This window comes from Microtus ochrogaster, chromosome 15, assembly GCF_000317375.1.
Source record: "Microtus ochrogaster isolate Prairie Vole_2 chromosome 15, MicOch1.0, whole genome shotgun sequence".
Lineage (NCBI taxonomy): Eukaryota > Metazoa > Chordata > Mammalia > Rodentia > Cricetidae > Microtus > Microtus ochrogaster.
Window position 1 is genome coordinate 5,626,042 of NC_022017.1, and position 22,442 is coordinate 5,648,483.

General features: G+C 53.2%; 2 protein-coding genes across 2 annotated transcripts; one reads left to right on the forward strand and one right to left on the reverse strand.

The window, feature by feature from the left end:
* Positions 1-9,674: 9,674 nt before the first annotated feature.
* C1ql4 (complement C1q like 4) lies at positions 9,675-13,163 on the forward strand. Its single transcript, XM_005353933.3, has 2 exons — positions 9,675-10,211; positions 12,454-13,163. The coding sequence occupies exons 1-2, from the start codon at positions 9,675-9,677 to the stop codon at positions 12,631-12,633; spliced, it is 717 nt and encodes a 238-aa protein (XP_005353990.1). The 3' UTR covers positions 12,634-13,163.
* An 882-nt stretch (positions 13,164-14,045) lies between these two features.
* Positions 14,046-21,267, reverse strand: Troap (trophinin associated protein). Its single transcript, XM_005353934.2, is given in 14 exon segments — positions 14,046-14,093; positions 14,221-14,414; positions 14,633-15,230; positions 15,364-15,498; positions 15,891-15,950; positions 16,645-16,728; positions 18,132-18,253; positions 18,689-18,743; positions 18,745-18,769; positions 19,062-19,135; positions 19,315-19,443; positions 19,520-19,677; positions 20,841-21,042; positions 21,124-21,267. Coding segments are annotated over 14 exon segments (2,028 nt in total).
* Positions 21,268-22,442: the final 1,175 nt, after the last annotated feature.

Here is a 22,442-nt window from a genome sequence, read left to right on the forward strand (position 1 = left end):
GAAGGCAGCTCGGGATCTGGTCCCTTTAGGGCTGAGGAGGGGCAGCGAAACGACAACCCAGCCATGGCTGTGGAGGTGGGGGCGCGACAGGGCCACTGAATAATGAATGAGACTTAATTGGGCCCTCACTGCGAGGCGGCGCGCTAAGCTTGGCAAACACGCGGGCAGCAGCCGCCGCCGCTGGACAAACAAACTAGCTCTGGGTGTCGGGAGCCGGGCGCGGACAGCCGCGGCGGAGTGTGGGGGGGGGGGGACCCGCAGGCAGCCAGGCCTCCTGGGCGCAGCAGGAACCCAGAAGTGGCCGGGACGCCAGACTACCTAGAAACAACGCCGGAGGGATGGAGGTTCGGGGCCCAGCCCAGAAGGAAGGACTAGGGAGGGAACGAAGCAGATTTTGCGGTTGAGCCGGGGACCCAAGGGCAATGTAACAGCGAGGGAAAGATGGAGAAAAGAGTGGGAGGGTGGAGGAGAGAGTGAGAAATGGGCGAGGAAAAGGCACATCTAGGGAGGGTTGGTGGAGGGTGAGGGCGAGAGAAGAGCTATTTCTGTGAGGAAAGGGCAGAGCAATGGGGAAACAAGAGGAGGGAGGCACAAGGGGCCTAGAGAAGAGGAATTGGAGAAGAGTCAAGGAGAGGGATGAGGTGACCAGAATAAGAACAAGGGGGTGACGGGATAGGCGAGAGGCGCCCCTGACTGCGCCTCACCCTGCTGCGCTCCCGCCCTAGCGCTCTCTCCAGCCGTCCGCACTCACTTTGTCACAATTACGGGGCCGTCACTCGGCCGGGATTGTTTTCCCCAAATTGTTCTATAAACTGGCGCGGGGTGGGAGGTGGGGACGCGGTGAGGGGAATCTGACGAGCTGAAACCGGAGGGGAGAGTGAGCAGCTGTCGAGGGCATGGTAACATATTTACCCGCCACTAGCCCAGGCTTGGCCTTGGTTACTACAGAAACCATTGCGGAAATTGATTGTCACCCCAACCTTCATCACTGATTCCGCTTTCCACCATCTGGCCCCCTCAATCTCACTACCTCGGTTTCCCCAACCGAACGCGGCAAGTGCAGAAGACCGAGGCGATGACCCGGCTTGGCCAAGACTTTCTTAACCTTTCCCCATCCTCTCTTGCGGCGCCCTCGAGTGCCTGCTAACCTCACAGGCACTCATTTCTAAGTGTGACCACGTCCTCTCGCCCGCGTCGCTCGCTACCCTAGACCACCTTGTTGTTCCTCAATTCTGCAAACATCTGTTGCGCCCACTGAGCGAGAACTGCGCTAGCTTCCAGCTACCTCCTCCCCCCTCCGCCCCCAACACCCGCCACCTCTCCCCCGCCAGCCCAGCCTGTCGGCTCCGTGACAGCCGCCGCCGAAGCCCGGGCCCCGCGGGAGCGGCCGGAGAGGAGACGCTGCATGGCTGGCTCCGACACCAGCCTCCCTCGCGGCTCCAGGGGCAACGGAGGATGGCGGCCGCTGAAGCGAGACCGGAGTCGGCCGCCGGAGTTGGCAGGGCTAGACGAGGGAGGGGAGAGGCCCTAGGAGGGCTTCTCTCCCTTTCTTTTCAATCCTGTCTTTCTCAGTCGGTCGCCCTCCGTCCAGCCTGGACCCGGACCCTTCCCGCTGAGCGCGCCTGGGATTCAGTAGGTTCCCCAGTACTTCCCCCAACCCCCCAGTCCGGGTGATTTACACGAGAGCTCCGCTCAGCGGCCGCTTCCCAATCAGGAATATCGACCCCGGGCGGGGCCCTCGGGCCGCATCGATCCCTCTAAGGCTCGGGATTTAAAAATGTCAAATTTGCCTTTTCCAGGCGGGTAGAGGGGGCGGGGGCCAGGGGGAGGGCCGTTTGCAAGGGGGGTGGACAGCTAGGCATCGACCAGGCGCCTGTGCCCGGAATGAGAAGCGAAAGCAGCCGTGCCCTGGCATGGCCTGGTCATTCTTGGGTTCTCAATTGTGGCAACAAGGGAGTTCTACCTCTTCTGATCTCCACAGCACTTCACTATTGTACCAGGCTATTCCCAGAGACGGAGCCCAAAGAGGAACAAAGATCATCCCAAATCTGGGGAGACAAATTAGGAAGAGATCCCTAGCCTTTAAACCATAGGGGAAAGAGACAAAACTATAGAAGTCCCAAGACCAATCTAGCCCTGGAAAAAGAAAGGCAAATGGAAGTTGTCTTCAAGGTGCCCTGCTTAAAGCAATGTTCCAAAGATGGAGGAGATTCAGTCCTGGAGAGGCCAGGCTCAACTTCTTGATGGGTTGAGAATGGCGTGGAAGGGTGGAGACAAAGCTAGGTGAAAAGAGACGATTGTAGTGTAGTGGTATTATCTTCCCAAGGTGTGAACTAGCCAGAGAGTCCAAAGACTGAGGTCTCCAGAAACTACTGCTTCTCTGGGCCCTAAAACATGGGTTACCGTAAAGATCAGAAGATCTGGGCTTTCTCGCCCTGTGTATCACACAGGTGTCTGTCTGCTCAGATCTCTACCAGCCAGGGGAGCCTGGATGGGTTGGAGATCACGTCTTGTACTGGAGACTGTTTATGCTCTATACATAGGGCTGTAGGTCAAGCCCTCTCCCAGTGATCCTTCTGCAAGTCTAAATAATTAGACATTGAGACTTTGGAGAGGGGAGAGTGTCCACTGACTGCTTTCAAGGCTTGGGGAAGGTGCTAGAAGGGATCCCCTGTCACAGCACTCACAGTTAACATAGCACACACCCTCAGGAGACACCTCAGCTGTCACCTGTGCGCTACCATTTCCCCCAGAACTACAGACAGAACTGACAGCAAGTCGAAGGGGGGCACACGTGTGGAGGGTTGTGGCGGCTCATTCTCCTCCCAACACATGAAGCCACACCTCCACTGATAAAATCGGTGTGTGTGTGGGGGGGGGACACATCTCTGGCACTGGCACGCGTAGTCACTGGCGTTGATGCACCATCCACTCTATCAATCACTGCCACACACACACCTTTGTCTGAGTGAGCAATCACGCACAATTCTCCTTAGGTCGGGCACCAAAAACGCCTACATATAAAGCCTATTCTACATCCTTTTTTTGGTATCTGACCTTAAATCGCCTAATCCAAGGGCAGAGCTTGTCTCCATCTCCGATTTCCTAATTCTTTAATTAAGGAAATGGCCAACAACCGGGAGGCCAAGTTCAAGGTAGTCAAGGCCAGGGTCGAAGTGAAAAACCAGAAATAGAGGGAGCGATGAGACTGTTAAACGCTCCCTTGCTCCTGCTTCTGCCGGTGGCCTCTTTCCCCGGCACGTCCACTCGCCGCCCACCCGGCCCCTGTCCGCCTGTGCCTGTCAGTGGAGTAATGAATGCGCGCTCGGGGCCCTGGGCCCCCCCTGAGTCGTTCATCACTGCCAGCAACGCCCAGCTCTGCCTCCCGCTGGGAGGGCTCCGAGGCCCCAGCAGCAAGGGCCCTTCTCCCCCACCCCACCCCACCCCACCCCAACCCCGACCACTAATTGTCAGATTGAAATGTTGAGTTGTCAGCTGGGAGCCAGCGCCAAGGAATCTGCAGTAAAACCTGGACTCCTTGAACTTCCTCTTGGCTCCACTTGGGTTCGCTCGGATTTGGAGCATTTCTTGATTTGATAAGGATGGGTTTGTTTTTAACTCAGGAGAGCGGGGATAGGAAGCACAGTGTCATTCTAGTACGATAGGAGGCGCCATAGGCTAGAGGTCTGGCATTTCCCCCGAAAGGGAGGGCGTTGGGTTTAGTTCCATTTGCCGGGAGTGGAGATCCTAAAAAGCTTAGTCCTCCAGTCTCCTAGCAGGGGACACCCAGACACCCAGGACTTTGATCTCTCTCTCTCTCCTCTTTCTCTCTCTCTCTCTCTCTCTCTCTCTCTCTCTCTCTCTCTCTCTCTCTCTCTCTCAACTAGTTAGTCTCCACTTCCCCTCACTTCTCCTCAGAAAGGTCTCGAGCGACGGGTACCAAGCTCCCTTTAGGGGTATGCCCAAATTCCTTCCTCTTCCTGTGTTAGTGCCTCGGAGGCCCGTTCACTCTCCAGCAGGAGCCGCACCTGCTGGAGTCTGCTCCGCCCCAGCCCGGGTGCCTGGGTTGCAGTCACAGCCCCGCCCTCTCCCGGGCTCCTGAGCTCCCGGGCGGCCGGCTGAGTGACGGGCAGCGGGTGATTATGCGGAAGGGGGAGCGGGGTGCGCCGCGGGCGGCAGCGCTGACCCTTCACATTTCCGATCCGCCGGGACCCTCATCCATCCGAAGCTGCTCTTTGTCTGGCCGCCTAATTGCTGGCGGACAGGATGGATGGCGGGACCGACAGCCGCGGAATCCCTAATAAAGGCCGCGGCCGCGGGGGAGGGAGCGCAAGAAGGAGGGGGAGCAAGAGGAAAGGGATGGAAGGAGATGGCAGGAAGCACTGGGCTGCCGCCGCGGGCTGCGAAGCGTTGCTTGCTGCGCTCACTGAAGCCGGGCTTGGTCCTGGGTGAAGGCAAGAAGTGAGGTCGACTGTTGTCCGAGGGCGGTGGGTTTGGGGTTGATAAAGTCTGCTGCTTGTTAAAGAATGGAAAAACACTAGGGGCCCCGGACAGAAAGAGCATCCTAGGGCCTACATCATTTAACTGAACCCTGGAGACTTGGAGAATGGCGCTTCCTCCTGGGCTCTCAGCTCTCAACAGCCCGCACCCCTCCTTCATTTCTCTGCACCCCATCCACCTCCTTTCACCTGTCGGTCTCCCGGCGAGGGATTCAATATCCCAGCGGAGAAATGAGGGGCATGACTGAGGGGCATGACAGCTGTCTGTGCAGTCAATTGCCACATTTCATTAACCAGACACTGGGGCACGGGGTGGGTGTTGCCAACTCAAAGGGAGGTGAAGAGGGTGCAGGACGAAGACCAGAAGCCTCATCTGGGTAGATGTACAGGGCTGCGGAAGGAAATCAGCACTCTGGCCTAACAATTTGGAAGCACTCCGCTCAGCTCGCTAGGGAGTCTGGAGTCCGCTCTGTTCTCAGACCAGCAGGTCTTTGAACAGGGCTGTATGGTGCTCTAGATCAAGAGGGTTGACTAGCTAGCTGATGAGTAGAAACGCTGTCCTGGCGGCTGCAGAGGCCCTGGTTTTCGGTGCAGGTCCATCATCCCCAAAAGAAGGCAAACTGTGTGTGTGCAGGTCAAGCTGCCAGCTTTTCCACCCTGGTCACAGAAGGAGTGACCCGCGCCAAAGGAAGCAAAATTCCCCCACCTTACTTCCTTTTCTCATCCCCTCCTTTTTCTGTGCCCCCTTTCTTTGTCTGAATCATCCTCTGAAAATAACTCTGTCCTTCTGTTAGCCAATATTTGAACCTTGGCGGGTGTCAGGGTTGACAACTGGAGCAGAGGTTGGGGATGTGTCAAGTTAAGACTGCTCCGTTGGAGTCAACATGGTAGATTGTTGGGTCCCTATAAAATTCGTGCTGCCTACTTCTGTTCAGCATCTCTCATCCCCTCATTGCCTCTGGCGCCACTGTCTCTTTTCCAAGCACTGGGAAGAAATCTGAAACATCAAAACTCCTATTGGAAGAATAGCCCGCCCAATTCCCATTCTAGGAACATCTCCTTGCAGGATGTTCCCAATTCACTTCCCAGTTCTGGACCCCAGCTTCCTCATCTTTCACAGAGAGGGATAAAGCACCCAAGTCCTAGGGATGCCAAAAGGATGCAAGGAGGACTTGCGTGTTAAAAACCCTAAAATGAAACAAACACCTACTGTTATCTCCTGCAGTGCCCTAAAGTGGACAGTTCTCTCCTTTTTATACAGGGGGTCCAAGCTGCTTCTGTCCTCCAAAGTGGGATGGAAAGCAAGAGCATGGAGGGTTAGGGAGATTAGCACTCCCACTGGCTCTGGGGAGGAGGCAAGGAAAGGGTTCTTAGATCTGGATGAGATACGAGCCCCCACCCCATAGATGAGAAAGCTGAGGCCTGTAAGGTGATAGCGGCTACACTGCCAGTCTTCCCACCCTCCCTAGGGCTGTTAAGGTGATGGCAGCTACTCTGCCAGTCTTCCCACCCTCTCCACTCCACTGCTGACCTCCTCACCCCTTTCTTCCCTAGAGGGCGTCTGGGTCAGTGACGATAAGTATGAGAGAAAGAACAAAAAGAAAGAACCTTCAAGGAGCCAGGACCTTTCTGCTAGACTTCATAAAAATTTAACATGAAAACTTCTGCCGAGAAGGCACATGCCACATGCAAATCATATGCTAATAACATGCTAATCTAAAGTCTGGCCCTTAGAGCTCTGACACACACCTGCTATATAGCCTTGGGGGAAATTCTGGGGAAACCCTTGGGTTCTAGAAAGTAAGGATTCCCCTTAGGGTCTTGTTATGGAATTTAGTTTCGTTTTAGGATTGGAGAGAAGTTAAGTGTGTAATTTGGGATTAGGAAGAGCAGAAGTGCAGAGTCATTGGTAGAGGTTAGCGCAGGATTCCACACAGGGCTCTGCTTTGTTTAGGAGACTGCTGAACTCATCCCCACCTTCTTGCCACCAGCCCTGCACCAGGCTTCTGTTGCCTTGCTGCACCCCTGGCTGCCCGGCTCCCGTTCTTAGGCTCATCTCTTCACTGGGACCTCCTTGTTGCATCACCAGAGAGGCTCTGGGTAAAATGTCCCTGCTCTCTTCCCGACTCCCCAGCTTTCTCTCAGAGATTTTTGGCCACAGGAAGACCCACTGGTCTTAGCCCTAACAGTGTCCCTCTTTGGACGATGACAGCTACAGAGGAAGCTATGAGGACCTGGTGAGCTGGCAGCTTCATTCCAGAGCGTGGGGAAAGAGCAACAGAACATGAATAAATTCATAGAGCTGGCCCCTTGGCTCCCTGTGAGCCAAGCCTGCTCCCCCCACCCCACCCCACACACACCAAATACAACCGCTGCCTCCTGCAGCCTGCCTGGTCACTGCAGCTCACAGCTTGGCCTGGGGATAGGAGCAGAAGATGCTCCGGAGAAGAAACCTGGCATCTGAAAGGGACTGAGGTGAGGGGATCAAAAAGGGGGTGATGGGGACTAGGGCTAGTTGGGTGGATGGAGAACTGGGCGGAGAGGGCCTCTGCTGAATGGAGGGAGAATGTAGGGAGAGAAGAGGGGTGTAGGGACTGGGGTGGATGAGGCCTGAGGCTCTGCAGGGGAGACTGGCATGAACTGAGACCTGCTTTCCCTGATCCATCCATCATGCAGCCTGGGGGAGCAGATCTGGAATTAGACATGCACAGGGCCGACATGGCCCTCAGCCCCCCGAGGAAGACAAATGGTGACAAAGACCTTGAATAAAATTTGTATTTATGGTTGGAGGAGGAGCCCTTCCCCCACTGGCTGCCAATCCTTTCTCGACCAATCCTTTCAGGCAGGTCGGGACCTCGCCCCACTTCCAGCAAAGGCCCAGCCCAGCTCCAGCCCTCAGCCACTTCTTTCTCACAAGGTGTAGCAGGGGGTCCAAAGAAGGAGTATAGGAAATGAGAGATGAAGAAATCCCCTTCTGCGACAACTGTGCCCTGGTGTGCCTCATGCCCTGTTTTACACAACATATTCTTCCACACACCACCCTCTTGGCTTTTACCCTACTCGGCTGCTGTCTACTGTTAGGTCTCCAAAGACCCCCAGCCCCTTCGGTCCTAAACCCCAGTCTCCAGCCTCTGACCTTCTATTCCCTGAGAAGATACCGTTACTGGCTTTCCCGCTGCACTCTGATGAAAGCCAATGTTTCTTCTTGGTTACTCTGAAAGCAGATATGGTCCCCTTTATAGGCGAGTGGCTAATACCTAATCCAAATTTGAATTGTGTTGGTATGCATAATCAACCAGACAGCCATTATGTGGGGCCTAACTTCTCTCTATTTTCTCTAGTAACAAACAATTCGGGAGGGAGGCTGATATTATTAGGGCAAGACTCAGGTGGTGCCCATCTGGGCAGAGCAAGTGAACCGAACCTTCCGACTCTTTCTCACCAGGAGATTCCACGGGTTTCAGTCCTGAGACAGGAGAGCTGGCTTCTGTGGGTATCAGACTTTAGGACTAAGACAGAGAGACATACAAATTCCCTCTTCAAACAGCCTCACCTATGTATACACAAAGACAGCCCACAATTCACAGCCCTACTCACCCAGAGACAGCAAGGCCAGGGTCTTATGGCCACCCCAGCACACACACAGTATCCAGCACGATTACAACACACAGACCCACAGCCTACCACTCTGCTTGCAGAACTGCCCCGCCCCCGCGTCTTCCTCACAGTTGATATGTCACATTGGAGTCCGAACACGGACCTGGGTGTCTCTCTGCAGCGCGCCATTTACATTTCTCTCTCGATCTGTCAACCTGTCTAGGCTCCCTTCTCTCTCTCACTGTCTCTGTCTCTCCCGCTCTGGGGCTGTCAGTCAGTCTCTTTCCGGAGCTTTGTCTCTCCATCTCTGTTTCTGTCTCTGATTTCATGGATGTCCGTTTCCTGCTGATTCCCTAGTCTCTCTTTCTCTCTCTATCTCTTCTCCTCTCCTCTTCTTCCTTTTTCTTCTGCTTCTGTGAGACCCTCCAATCATAGAGACCAGGGTCTGAGCGGCAGGAGAGTTGCCTTTTTCCATTCTGGCCAACAAGTACCGGCTGAGCCCTTTGCCATATTCGGTATTTGGGGCACCGGGGACGTGTGGTGGCGAATCGCGTTTTATTTTTGTTTGTTATCTGTAAGTCCCGTTCCCCCCTCTCCGCCCCTTGTTTAGCTCCGTAGTCCCCCTCTGAGGTCTTATATGTGTGTTGTAGGCTGATCTCTGTTTACCCCATCACTGTGTCCATCTTCCTCTAAGCTCTGAGAATGTCAAACTCCAGGTACAGGGTGGAAAGTGAGGATGCGGTGGGGACTGGGAATCGCTGCAAAGCCCTGGGAGCAGGCAAGGAACCTGGAGACCGGGGCTCGCCGGGGAGGTGGGGGAGGTGGGGCGTCCTGCCCCGCCCCCGCGTTTCCCGCTCTGGGCGCCAGGGGTCGCTCCGCCTGCGGCCGCTTAAAGTAGCTCCCGCCGCGCAGCGACTCACACCACCCGCACTGCTGCCAGGGAGGAAGGTTAGGGGCGCAGAGAGGGAGAGCCCTTGCGGGAGAGGGACTCCTGGCTAGGGCTCTGGCGAGGCCACGGCTGCTGAAGGAGGCAGGGAGTGCTTTCCAGGAGCTAAAGTGCAAGACCGACGAGGTCGCGTCCTTTGAGAGCCCCGGCCGCAGCCTACAAGCCTTGGGACGTCGGGAGAGCGGGGAGAGGTCCTCCGGTCTAGCCAGGGAAAAAACAGCGAGGGGAGCCCGGGACCTAGACACCCCCATCCGCGAGAAAGCAACTGTCTGGAGAGCAGGCATCTAGACCTGTGGGAAACCAGCCGTCCAAGAAGCTGTGGCTCTCAGGCACCCGAGGGTAATATCAGACTACAGGTTCTGAATCCTCAAGGGTTGTCCTTGGCCCAACCCACGGGGGAGACCTCCATCCTGACCTGCGGTTTGGGGAACAACTCCGCTGTGACAGGAGGAATCAGTCAGGGCAAGGTGGTCGAGCACAGCCGTCGGGAGATCCGGACCGGGACCCGAGTCCGCGGAGACCCCCGGGCCTCCGCCGCCATTGCGCCCAAAAGTGAGGAGGATTTGTTGGCCCTGGCCGCATCACGGCTGAGCCGCCGCAAGCGGGTGGCGGGAGCGGCCGTCGGGGTGGCCATGGTGCTGCTGCTGCTGGTAGCCATCCCGCTACTGGTGCACAGTTCTCGCGGACCAACACACTATGAGATGCTGGGTCGATGTCGCATGGTGTGTGACCCCCACGCACCCCGAGGCCAAGGCCCCGACGGCGCTCCCGCCTCGGCGCCTCCGTTCCCTCCAGGTGCCAAGGGAGAGGTGGGTCGGCGAGGGAAGGCGGGCCTACGCGGACCACCAGGACCCCCAGGTCCCAGAGGGCCCCCTGGAGAGCCAGGCAGGCCAGGACCCCCGGGTCCTCCTGGTCCAGGCCCTGGAGGGGCAGCGCCCCCTGCGGGTTATGTACCCCGAATTGCTTTCTACGCGGGTCTTCGGCGGCCTCACGAGGGTTATGAAGTGTTGCGCTTTGACGACGTGGTGACCAACGTGGGCAACGCTTACGAGGCAGCCAGTGGCAAGTTCACCTGTCCCATGCCGGGCGTCTACTTCTTCGCTTACCATGTGCTCATGCGCGGTGGCGACGGCACCAGCATGTGGGCCGACTTGATGAAGAACGGACAGGTGAGCTTGCCCCTCTACTTAGCCCCAGATCTTACTAGTTAGTGTCTTCTTAAAATTCCCTGCACTCAGTGGCAACCCAGCTCCTCCCCTGAAACACTATCAGTGTGTCCAAGAATGCCAGACCACCAAAAATTTATGTCACTTAATTTAATCGAAGAGGAGGAATTGGAGGCCTGGAAAAGAATGTCATCTGCCCAAAGTCTCACAGAGCCTTACAGCAATGTCAGGGCTAGAACTCAGCCTCAACCTCAGTCTCCAACCAACAACCATAGCCTGTCACATCCTGTCTTCGGTGCTATCTTACCCCTCAGCCTCTTCTCTCCTCCTGTCTTTACTGGGCCTGTCTTCTCTGTCAGTGGGTTTTCCAGCCCGGGCATGGAACAAGCTATTAGGGAACCTGATTTGAGGAATTAGAATGGACTCTTGTTTTGGGTAGTGGCCATCTTTCTCTAGGTGGAGTCATTCAGCTTGGATTTCCAAAGAAAAGGTGGAAAAAGGAAAAAAAAAAAACAAACACTGTTTTACCCATTTGCTAGGTAGCTGTCCTATTTGTTCACCCCCGGGGCCTGGGGCCAAACTTAGACCAAGTCTTGCCCTCAGCTAACACTGATGCTAGAGGCAGATGTAGAAAATGACCTGCAGGCTCAGGGTTCACATAGGTGGTGGGATGAGCCAATTGGAAAAACATTGAAGCAATGGATAGAAAGAAAGAAGGCCTGGTCTACAGGCCCTACAACCTCCTGGGAACCTCTTAGATTACACTATGCGCTGCCCCAGTGGGTTAGTCAAAATCACTGGCACCTAGGTTCTAGGGACTAGCTCCCCAAAAGACTCAGACATTTGAACTAGCAAGATGCCATAGGCTGGGGTGGAGGGAGCTGCCTACACTGTGCAGGAAGAGGAAGGTTTGAACGGGAGCAGTGACCTCTGAATGTTTCACGGAGGGGGTGGGGCCCTGGTGCACCTATGCCTCTGGGCCCCCTAAGCCTTGAGCCCTGTTATCTAGCTGAAAAGCTCCCGAATCCCAAGAGGACACCACCCTAGCTAACCTTCTGCTTCAGCTTTGGGGTCTGCACCTAACAAGCCCTCTGTCCAGAGCCTGAAGAAAGGGAGTTGTTAGGCTATCCGCAGCTTCATGGGGTTAAGTGTCCACATGAGCCAAGTGCAGCCGTGACTGTGGAATGCCGAAGTGTAAGTTAAGCTTGGTGTCTTTCTTCTCGTGGCACTGAGCAGGTAGATTTGGTCTGTGCCAGCAATCTGGGAGGAGGTTCAAGTGTGTTGGTTTTGGAGGGGGCGGGGTGGCGCAGCGCCCATTCTGTATTCCACGGAGCCAACACTGCGGCCCTGGGAATGGTAAATAATGATTAGAATAATGATGAATAATTAATGATTTAATAACCGGTCCTGGTGGGACGGAAACCGAGGGATAGGGCTGGCGGTATGACTGCTGCAGACCAGAGATCCCGACCAAAGGCAGCCCTCCACATGGTGGGAGACCAGGTGAACTCTCCACAGGGAAATTTGGGCCCAGGAGGCCAGAGAGAAACAGGTTTATTTTCCTACTGTATAACAGGTGCAGATACAGGTATTCCCCAGCCCCACAGAAAAGCTAGTTTAGGAATTCTGATGGAGCACGTATGCCTAGAAGTATTTTGAAAGCTTTTTTTTTTTTTTGCACGAGAACAGCAAGTCTAAGTAACATTTTCAGTACGCAAAATATGGTTCTGAACCCAGTCCAGGAGTAACTTGCTCATTTAGCCCTAACCACCTCATGAGGTAGGATCCATTATTTTTACCCCTTATTGCTCTAATAGAGGCCAAGAGATGGTACTTGTGTGCCCAAGTTATGCCCGAGAAGCTCCGCCGTCTCCTAGCTTAAATGGTTCTCGACCTCCCTAATGCTGCGACCCTTTAATATGGTTCCTTATGTTGTGGTGACCCCAACCATAAAATTATTTTGTTGCTACTTCATAACTGTAATTTTGCTACAGTTATTTAGATAGTTAATCGCAATGTAAATATCTAATATGCAATTCCTGTGAAAGGGTCGTTAGACCCCAAAGGGGTCACAACCCACAGGTCAAGAAACACAGTTTGGTCCCACACCCCTTCCTGTAGCCCATACCTAAGCCCAACTTGTTCCAGCAGTCGCTGGGCTCAACCCCCTCGGTCAATTCGGCTCTGCACAGGGTTTAGGGATGTGGGTCTGTTTTTTTTTTTTTTTTCCGTCTTCTCTCACTAGGTCCGGGCCAGCGCCATTGCTCAGGATGCGGATCAGAATTACGACTATGCCAGCAACAGCGTCATTCTTCACCTAGATGTGGGTGATGAGGTCTTCATCAAGCTGGACGGTGGGAAAGTGCATGGCGGCAACACCAACAAGTACAGCACCTTCTCAGGCTTCATCATCTACCCGGACTGAACCCAGCACCTTTCCACACACGCGCATTTGCCCGCCCTCCTTGCCCCTTTGCTCCAATCCACACCCACCTCCAGTTAGTCATACCCAAGGCCCCAACCTCTGAGAGCCCGCGACTCTCCGGCTCCCCAGGCTACCTAAATGGGCGGACTCTTGGGGCTCAAGGGTTTTAAGTGACGGGGGAGTGGAAAGTTGGGAAGGTGGGATGAAGAGAAGCCACTTAGGGCGGGACCATCTCGCTTGTGCTCCAATGAAACTCGGCCGGTCGTGGCCCTCCCTTCCGCCTGGAGCTGGGGAACAGCTTAACTAAATGATATCAAAGACTCACAAGAAGTAAGGGATGCACTGGCAGTTTGGGAGGGAGAGGACAGAGGAAGGAGCACATCTAGGAGAGAGGAGACTGTCACAGGTTAGATACCGGACCTCAGTAGCCACTTTTTTTCCGTTCCCCTCCTGCATCTCCATTATTTCAGCCCCTAGCCAAGACAGCCTTCCCGTGAACTGAAGGAACCAACTACTTCCTTCCTAGTACTTAAAACCCATTTTGTACAGTACTCATTTCACCCCTCTCCAGTTTAGGCCCTGCAGCTACGGATGCTGTTACTTCTTCCAATAAAGTGAGGCTGGGGATTGTGTGACTGCCTGCCTTGGTGGAGGGTGGGAGGGAGAAGTGGCGGCCCCTTTGCATGATGTCCAGAAAGGACTCCTAACCTGCTTGTCTGCCTCAACTAGGAGACTGTTCTCTGCAGTTAAGTCTAGCCAGACCTGCCTCTCTAGGAGAGGAATGAAGATTTTGGCTTTGATGTGGGAAGGATGAGCAGAGGGAAGGGTCCCCTTCAGGGCTGCTGTTCCTGCAAGCAGAGTGTGGAAGATTCTAAAGTTGGGTTTGGTGTGCCTGCACAGGAAGAGAATTCTAACAGTTTTCTTGTCCTTGCTATTGGTCTCTTTGTAGTTTTTCTTTTTGCCCAGGGTGGTCTCCAACTCTTGGGTTCAAGTGATCCTCCTGTCTCAGCTTCCAGGTGGCTTAGGGTCACTGGCGCCAACTAAGAGTTCTAGCAAAGGTACTCTAGATGAGGAAATAGCAGGTGGCCCTGGAGCGGGACTGATCTCAGAGAGTTCCACAGTTTCCTCTAACCCCCTCAAGAGTTTACTGCGCTGGGCACGGCAGGAGTGGGAAGAAAGACAGCTTCAGGAGAGGAAGCCAGCAGTCCAGAGCATTCAGTCCCTCTCACTAGAGCACACTGCCACCGTGTGGCACTGGAGAGCGACAGCAGTAGCTGCCCTGGTGGAACACTCACAATTCATAGAAACTTTATTAAAGGATAAAAGGGGATGGCTCCCAGTCCAACAGGCAGAGCAACAATAAATAAGGATAAGGAGGAAGGGGTGAGCGAGGCAGACCGCGGAGGCTGGAGTCACGATGGAGAGTCCTGTGGGACCACAGAACCAACTGGAATGAATTGCTGGAGAAAGAGAGAGACTGGGTCACATTCATTCCCTTACACCTTGGTAAAGGAAGCAAGGCTAGCCCCCTTCCGCTGTCCTGTGGGTTGCTGTGCAGAAGGTTCTGGCTGTAAACAGAAGGCTCACCAGGGCATCCTGCCAATCAAGCAACGTGGCCACAGGGTTGGTGCAGAGCCGGGTGGGTCCAGGAGGCAGGGTTCGGCTAGTGTAGAAGGCACACTCGTCATCCAGACGCGCCTCATAGAAGCAGTGGATGGCGCTGAGACATGCTTTGAGGCGCTGCCTCAGAGCCAGAGTCCGAGGGGCCAGACTGCTGGGGCCTGAAGGCCATGAGGAATTTAGAGACTCTGGAGTTATATTCTTTCTGGGTGCTGCCCCTTCTCCTCCCCCACGAGCAGGGCCAGCTAGAAACATAGGGCAGGAGAGCTTGCTTCAGATGCGGGCCAGAGGAAAGAGCACAGCATTGCCCGGCAAGGCAGGGCCCACTCCCAAAGAGACAGAACCTTTTCTTCATACCCTTCCCCAGCCAGTTCCTTACCTGACTGGCCTGTTGGGGACCTCAAAGACTGGAGTGAGTGGATAGGGGGGCTGGCACAGAGTGAGCTTTGTGAAGAGAAGGTCAAGCTGGTGGTTGCTGGAGGCCCCTGACTCCAACATGGCTGTGGGCTGGATGCTGGGTTTCTAGCTTCCAGGGAGTCCGCTGCCGATGGTCCTAGCTCCATCCAAGGGCAGGCCTCAAGGGGTTCAGCCTGTCCTTGGAGATGAGGCAGAAGGGGTCCAGGCAGTACTGGAAGGCAAGGCTCTGGTGGCTCTGGCTCAGCTATCCAGCATGGCACTGGGGGCTCTGGGTCTGTGGTAGAACTGGGCTGAACTACCTTGGTCTCTGCCCCAGGGCAAGGCTGTGGCTCCCCATGCTTTTCTGCAAGGTCTGGCTCTGCCACACCAGTATGTCTTGACAGTCCAAGAAGGGAGGTTCCAGGATTGTGTGCTGGAGCATTCGGAGTTCTAGAAATGTCAGCCAGCAGGGGCTGAAGTTTGGTCATCTCTAGAGCAGAGCCTCCATTAAGAGGGGCACACTTGTCCACTCCCAGTCCCTCTATCTCCTGTTGTAGGAGTTGCTGCAGAAGACTGATGCGCTGTGGTGGAGAGAGAATCCCAGCGTGTCATCACTGTGTCCACAAGGTCTTCCCACACCTCCCCTCCCGGCTCCCCATTCCCAGTCTTCTCATGGTGCAGAAGCCACCAAAGGTGCGGTCACTACATCCCTACCTGCATCTTTAGCTCCTGGAGGTTGGGGGTTTCGAAGGGGTGAGGTCCAGAAGTGCTTGCTGCAGGTGGTTTCCCGGATCCCTTCTGCAACATGATGCGACTCTCCTGGTCAAACAACCTTACAGCAATCTGCTCCTGCCACATAGAAGGAAAGGGGACAGGTGAGGAAGTCAGATTAAGGTGGGAAGACTGTCTGCACCCTCTTGAGGAATGGGTCAAAGCTCTCTGATGGCTCTAAAAATCAGAGCTGATATTAGCTCTCAAGAAGCTGAGGCAGGAGAATCAAAAGTTTGATGTCCAGATTGTTGAGATATTGATACACAAATAAAAGAAATTTCTTCAGAATTTCAGACTAGCAGAAAATAGAGACAGACAGACATTCTAAACAGGATAGGAAGAGTAGATAGAGAAGCAAGAGGCAAGCAGATTCTTTAGATGGTTCACCTACCTCAAACCACAAGGCTGCCAGCCCTCCAAGCCAGCAGGATAGCACCACATACCTCAGTACAGGAAGTTTTGCCACTTACCCAGGGCAGGGCAGGGTCTTCAGGGGAGGAATGAGGAGAGAGACCACTCCGCCACTGGGTCTGCATCAGACAAGACATATCGCCCATGGGTGAGACAGTCTCCTCTTACTGATCCTACCCTCCCCATCCCCGACAGTACCTGCCCCTCTCCCTCCATAGTCTTGTCTCTTCCCCCCTCTCCCCTGAGACAGGGTTTTTCTGTGTCTTTGGAGCCTGTCCAAGACTGGACATGGAACTAGCTCTTGTAGACCTCGAACTCACAGACATCCACCTGCGTCTGCCTCTGAGTGCTGGGATTAAAGGTGTGCACCACCACCACCTATTTTTAAGACTAGGAAGGGCCAGGTGGTGTGTTCAAGGCCAGCCTAGTCTACAGAGCTAGTTCCAGGACAACTCTGGCTCTAACACAAAGAAATCCTGTCATAAAAAATACAAAACAAGGGGCTGGAGAGATGGCTCAGTGGTTAAGAGCATTGCCTGCTCTTCCAAAGGTCATGAGTTCAATTCCCAGCAACCACATGGTGGCTCACAACCATCTGTAAAGAGGTCTGGCGCCCTCCTCTGGCCTGCAGACATACACACAGACAGAATATTGTATACATAATAAATAAATAAATAAATATTAAAAAAATAAAAAATAAAAAAAAAAACAAAAACAAAAAGTCTTAACATTCCCCCCATCCCACACAGTACCTGCCCCCCTCTCTTCCTCCCTAGTCTTGGCCCACATCAGTTGTCTCCTCTGCTCTCTTACCTGCTGAACTCTGGGTAATGACTGGGCGGGTGTGAATCGGGTTTTACGCTGAGTGGTGAACCGTTTCAAGGATGAATATAAGGTCTGGGGAGAGCACATAGGGGGTGAGCGGGCTTTCTAGCCAGACTCTTCTGCTCCTGCCCAGTCCAAAAGTTGTCTCTACAAACCACAACTGAGAGGCCTGAGGAGGGAACACCTGAGTCTGTCTAAAGGTGATAGGCTGGTGACAAAGGGTGGCACCATATGGCCAGACATGAGTTGGGCTACAGGGGAGGAGAAGGCATCGCATGGGAGTCAGCATTGTCCCTTGGAGGAAAAAGGCAGGAAGAGTGGCCTTTCTGAATTCACCGCCTGTGTCTTGTTCTCCCCCACTGCAGCAGCTACTCCCTATTTACCCTTTCTCCCCCGGCTTCGATCTCACAGCACTAGATGTATCCTCTCCTCGGGACCTTTGCATCTGCAGCCCTCGGCTAAATAGCTCTATAGTCCTCTCTTTTATCTATATGCTCACATTCTCAACTCCTGGCCTTCACTTAACCTTCATCTTCTCAGTGACAGTGCCCTGGACAAACTACATTTTGTAAAAATAGAATGATTAGCAACTCCCTTAAAATATCTAAAAAAAATTTAAAAAACATTTATGTGTAGCTGTGTTTGAGTGCCCATGAAAGTCAGAAGAAGGCATCAGATGCCCTGGAATGGGAATTACAAGCAGTTATAAGTTGGCCAATGTGAGTTAAGTTACCAGTCCTAAATATTAATCTATTCCCCCCATCTTGGTGCACAGCCCAGTTGTCCTGGAATCCACTGTGGAACAGCCCAAGCTTTCCTCTAACTTGCAATTCTCCTGCCTCCAGAGAGCTGGGTTAGTCATACCCTACCATGCATGGCTCTAAACTATCAATCTGACACCAACTGCCCTTCCCAAATCTTTTCACTGCCTTAAGTACTTAATTTTAGATATTATATCACTATCTGACACTTTATATATATTTTATATTTGTGGGGTTTTTTTGCTTCCCTCTTCTAGAATATGCATATTCTGAACTTAGGAACATGAATACATTCAAAAGTCAGTTAGTAAATAATTGAAGGAATTTTTTGCTTGTTTGCTTTTTTGAAACAGAGTTTCTCTGTAGCTTTAAAGCCTGTCCTGGAACTCACTCTATAGACTCGGCTGGCCTTGAACTCACAGAGATCCGCCTATCTCTGCCTCCCGAGTACTGTCCAGCAGGAATTAATATTTTTGGGTGGTAGGTATTAGATGTGTCTAGGTGGCCTTAGCACTGATTTCTTGGTGACACACATGTATGTCAGTCTGTCACCTCTGTCTCCAGGCTCCAGATACATAATAAAGGAAAAGGGTTTGGTCCCAACTCCAACAAACTAAGACCTAATAACATCCTGAGTCCTAGGACTGCCCAACTCTACCCAGCGCATCTCCTGAACATCTCACCCCCATCCATCCCACGAGGATCTCAGCTCACCCTGGTGTGATTTTTTTCTCCAGTTTCTCTTAAGGGCACTCGTTGAGCCAGACCCAGTAGGGCTCGTCCTCCTTCACCTGAACGAGGGGCAGCCTCATGCTCTCCTTTGGGGGGTAAAGAAGCTGGGAGAAGACAGGACATTTTGCTGTAGTATTTAGAACATCAAAGTCTACCGATTCAGAATCCTCTGAGAACTCAATTAATATCTTGGCAAATACTGATGTCCTGAGTAGGCTGGAGGTGGCCATGGCTCATAAGGGATTGGGACAGAAATTCAGTTTTGCAGGAAGTTGCAGGGAGAGGGCAGAAGCAGAAACACAATAAAACTAGGCCCCGTCTGACCCAGGTAGGAGGTCTGTCTCCTGTTGTGTGTTTCTGGGATGTGACTGTTAGACAAGCACTAAACTAGACCTCCATCTTCCTCTGACCCAGTCTCCCTGTGTCCCTACTTCCTCATCCCACTTCTGCCCCTCAAGGCCTGCTGACCTTTTCCTTGTCTTGTTCCTGGTACCGGAAGTTCACTCACATTTTTCCCCCCTATATCCAGACACACTCACCAGGCTGAACTGGGGTCTTCGGGAGCAATCTGGAGGCCTGGCTCACTGAAGTCCTGATGATAGTAAGTACAACAGCCATCCCTGAGTGTCAACCAAGGGCTGGGCATTTGCTAAATGTTTATAAACACCATTTCACTGCGTTCTCCCGATAGCCTCTGATGGTACAAACACCCTTGCTTGGCTGATACAGAACTCAGATAGCTAAGGCAAGGTCGCATAAATAGTGGAAGTAAGGGTCAGGAGTGCAACTCAAAACCTATTTATTGTCAGTTTATGCTGTAGCCAAAAGAGGGATAGACATGGGAAATGCTGTTCCAGGGGCTCACCTAACATGATTTCCTGGGTTGAAAGGGAATCGACACCCATTCCTTACCTGCTGTTGCCACACGTCTCTCTCCTCAGCTCCTGTAAACTGGGGCGAGTGAAGGAAGGTCCCGAAGGTGGATTCTGACTCAGAGCAAGACATGAAACCAGAGTGAGAAGTAGGCCCCAAACTAGACACAAACCCCAACCCACCTCTCCCAACAGAACCCAATTTCATCTTGAGGTACTATCCCAGGCTAAGACCTTTGTTCCAGGAAGAAGTTTCTAGAGAGACTAAGTGTCAGCCCCTCAAAGGTACTCACCAGAGCCTCTGAACTCTGTGGTTTTCCTCGGGGTCCTGATCCCTCCAGTCTTGAGAAGCAGGAAGCCCTGGCAGGTTCCAGCTGATGGATAGGGGTCCTGGGAGCCAGGTATGCTGAAGACCGAGCACTCTGGAATAGAGGCTGTAAGCAGGGGCTCAGAATTCTCCCAGTCCACCCCAGCCTGGCCTCACATCCTTCTCATTACCTGGCCCTTCTGGGTGGTGCCTCCCTTGCTCCCTCGAACTAGTACTCTCTGAGCCAGACTGGACTGGCGCCCCAGTGGACAGCTCTTCACCCCCTCACCTGAAAGAATGGTGGCCAGGGCTGTCGGGTCAGCAACAAACTCTATAGCCCTTAGAGCCTCTGAAAGGGAAAAAACAGAATTAGAAGAAACAGGAATAGAGGAGGCTGAGGCGCAGGGGATCCTAGCAACAGTGAGAAAAAGAAACATATCCAAGCCAGGCTTGGTGTAATTCTAGAATTTAGGCTATCAAGGCAGGAGAACCAGGTGTTCAAGACTAGCCTCCCCAGCATACAGAGCTCAAAGCCAGTCTGAGCTATGTAAGACCTTGAGAGATGGGGAGGAGAACATTCAATTGAACCTAGCTCATCAAATGTTTGAAGAATTTCATGTAAGTCATTACGTTAACCAAGGGAGCAAAAGATAAAGTTTTTGTCTTACAGAGGATATCATTGGGGGCTGAAGAGATGATTCCCAGTACCTACATCAGGTGGCCTGTAACTCCAGCTCTAGGACAATCCAATGCTCTGACCTCCACAGGACCTGCACTCACATACCCACACAAATATACAGAATTCAAACTAATCCTTTTTAGGGGCAGTTACGAGTTCTGTCTGCTCCTATGGGAGACATGGGTTTTATTTCCAGCACCTACATGGCAGCTCACAACTGGCTATAACTTCAGCTCTAGGGTACCCAATCCAATGCCTTCTTTTAACCTCCACAGGTGTTGCTGCATTCACACTGATTAAAACAAAATGAAAGCCGGGCGGTGGTGGCGCACACCTTTAATCCCAGCACTCGGGAGGCAGAGGCAGGCGGATCTCTGTGAGTTCAAGAACAGCCTGGTCTACAGAGCTAGTTCCAGGACAGGCTACAGAGAAACCCTGTCTCGAAAAACCAAAAATAAATAAATAAATAAAATGAAAATAAATCTTTTTTTTTTCTTTTTTTGTTTTTTTTTTTGAGACAGGGTTTCTCTGTGTAGCTTTGGAGCCTGTCTTGGAACTCACTCTTGTAGAACAGGCTAGCCTTGAACTCACAGAGATCTGCCTGCCTCTGCCTCCTAAAGTAGAGGGATTAAATGCGTGCGCCACCATGACAGGCAAGAGATGGAATTTTGCTGAAGTAAAGGGATGACTTCTTAAAGCAAAGAGCTTGCAGGACAGAGTCTAGAACTCTTAGAGCATGCAAGAAACCAGAGGGTGTGCAAACCCCAAATCCCACTTCACCTTCCCCATTCTCACTGAACCAAATAGGCCATTCCCAAGCTTCCAGCAGGTACCTGTCTGGGGCTGGGACACAAGCCCCACATTTGGTCTCCCAGAGCTAGGCTTGAGTTCCTCCAAAGGGTTCCGGAGCTGAGTGCTCCCCAATCTTTGTGATTTCTCTTTCTGGTGCAAGGTTTTCGATTTGAGGCCAGATGAGTCGATGAGAGGGCTTTGAGTACTGAGCGGTGGCTTCTGAGGGGAAGGCGAACAAAAAAACTGGGATTCAGCCCTGGGGTGCATTGCTAATGTGAGCTGCCTCCACGTTCTGACTCTCTTCACACATCAAGCCCCTCTTACCCTTGGATCCTGGTTCTCCTGGTCCAGAGAGCACGACTTGACTGATGAAAACTCTGAGCATCTTTGAGAGAGTATTGGAATCTTGCTAGGGGTGGGAGCTACACCTCGGAGGAGGGGATTCTTCCTCGTGTGAAGGGTAGTCATGGCGGCTATAATTGAGACGGGAGAAGAAGGGAGACAGGGCTGAGGACCAAAGTACATCAGTTATCAAGGCACGGGGGCCGATATCCTGATTCTTCCACCTTGGTCCCAATCCATGGGCCCAGAGGCCCACACCAGCAGCAGGGCCGCTCTTCTGGCTGACTCCTCCAGACACCCCAGGCCTGCTATCGCGCCCCGGGACTCCAAACTGCTGTCCTCCCTAGGAACCGCGACAGGATTCATCCCCTCAAATATCCCGTACCGCACCTCTCCAGGAGCCCCTCGGGGTTTTTCACCGATTTTCTAGTTTTCTGCTGCTGCTGCTGCTGCTGCGTCCCCAGTTTGTAAAATACGCCAAGCTTGTGATTGGCTAGTTCCCTCTGACGCGATCTCGTGACGTCACATCCAGTCGTCCAATCCGCGGTCTCCAGAGGCGGGTGCAGAGAAGGACAAGTTGTGGAACTGCTTTCTGGCTGGGAAAAAAACTGACCGGCTCCCTCAGCCAATCCGAGAGCGGAGCGCGAGTGTCAGGATTGGGGGAAAGCCAGGGAGGATGCTGTTCTGATGCCCGGGAAGGCGATTCTGGGCTGCAACGGGCACTATCGTACTCTCGCGAGATCCGGAGTCAGCGGAGGGCAGGTACCCAAGAAGGACCGCGGAATTGTGGGAAGGGATGGCCATCGAGAATCCTATTGACCACACCGGGAAAGTAGTAGTGCAAGGCCAGGTCTTATCCAAGAAGCAAGGGCACGTCTTGCTGGAGATGAGGAACTGCCCCAACGGGCGAGAGGGCTGGAGGTAACTGCCCAACAAGAACGAGGAGCCAAGACATCATTTGTCCTCTTGGACCTCGCAGCTTTGTGGGGTGTGGTTAGACGCAGTGTGGCTGGAGCTCTGTTGGGCTGAATTGAAGGGCTCCTCATGGGTAGGGGTGTCACCGCACCGTCAGGTTGCCTTTGCCTGGTCTGCAGAGGGAGCGCACCTGCTACTCATTGGCAGACAGGTGTGAGGCTGCAGGATGGAGCACACGCAAAATCTCGCTCTATCCCAGACTGCCCTTGAACTCGCAGCCTCCTGCGAGGCTTGCTCGCGCCCTGCGTAGACAACAGTTTGAAGTTTGAGGGCCGGGCGATGGTGGCGCACGCCTTTAATCCCAGCACTCGGGAGGCAGAGGCAGG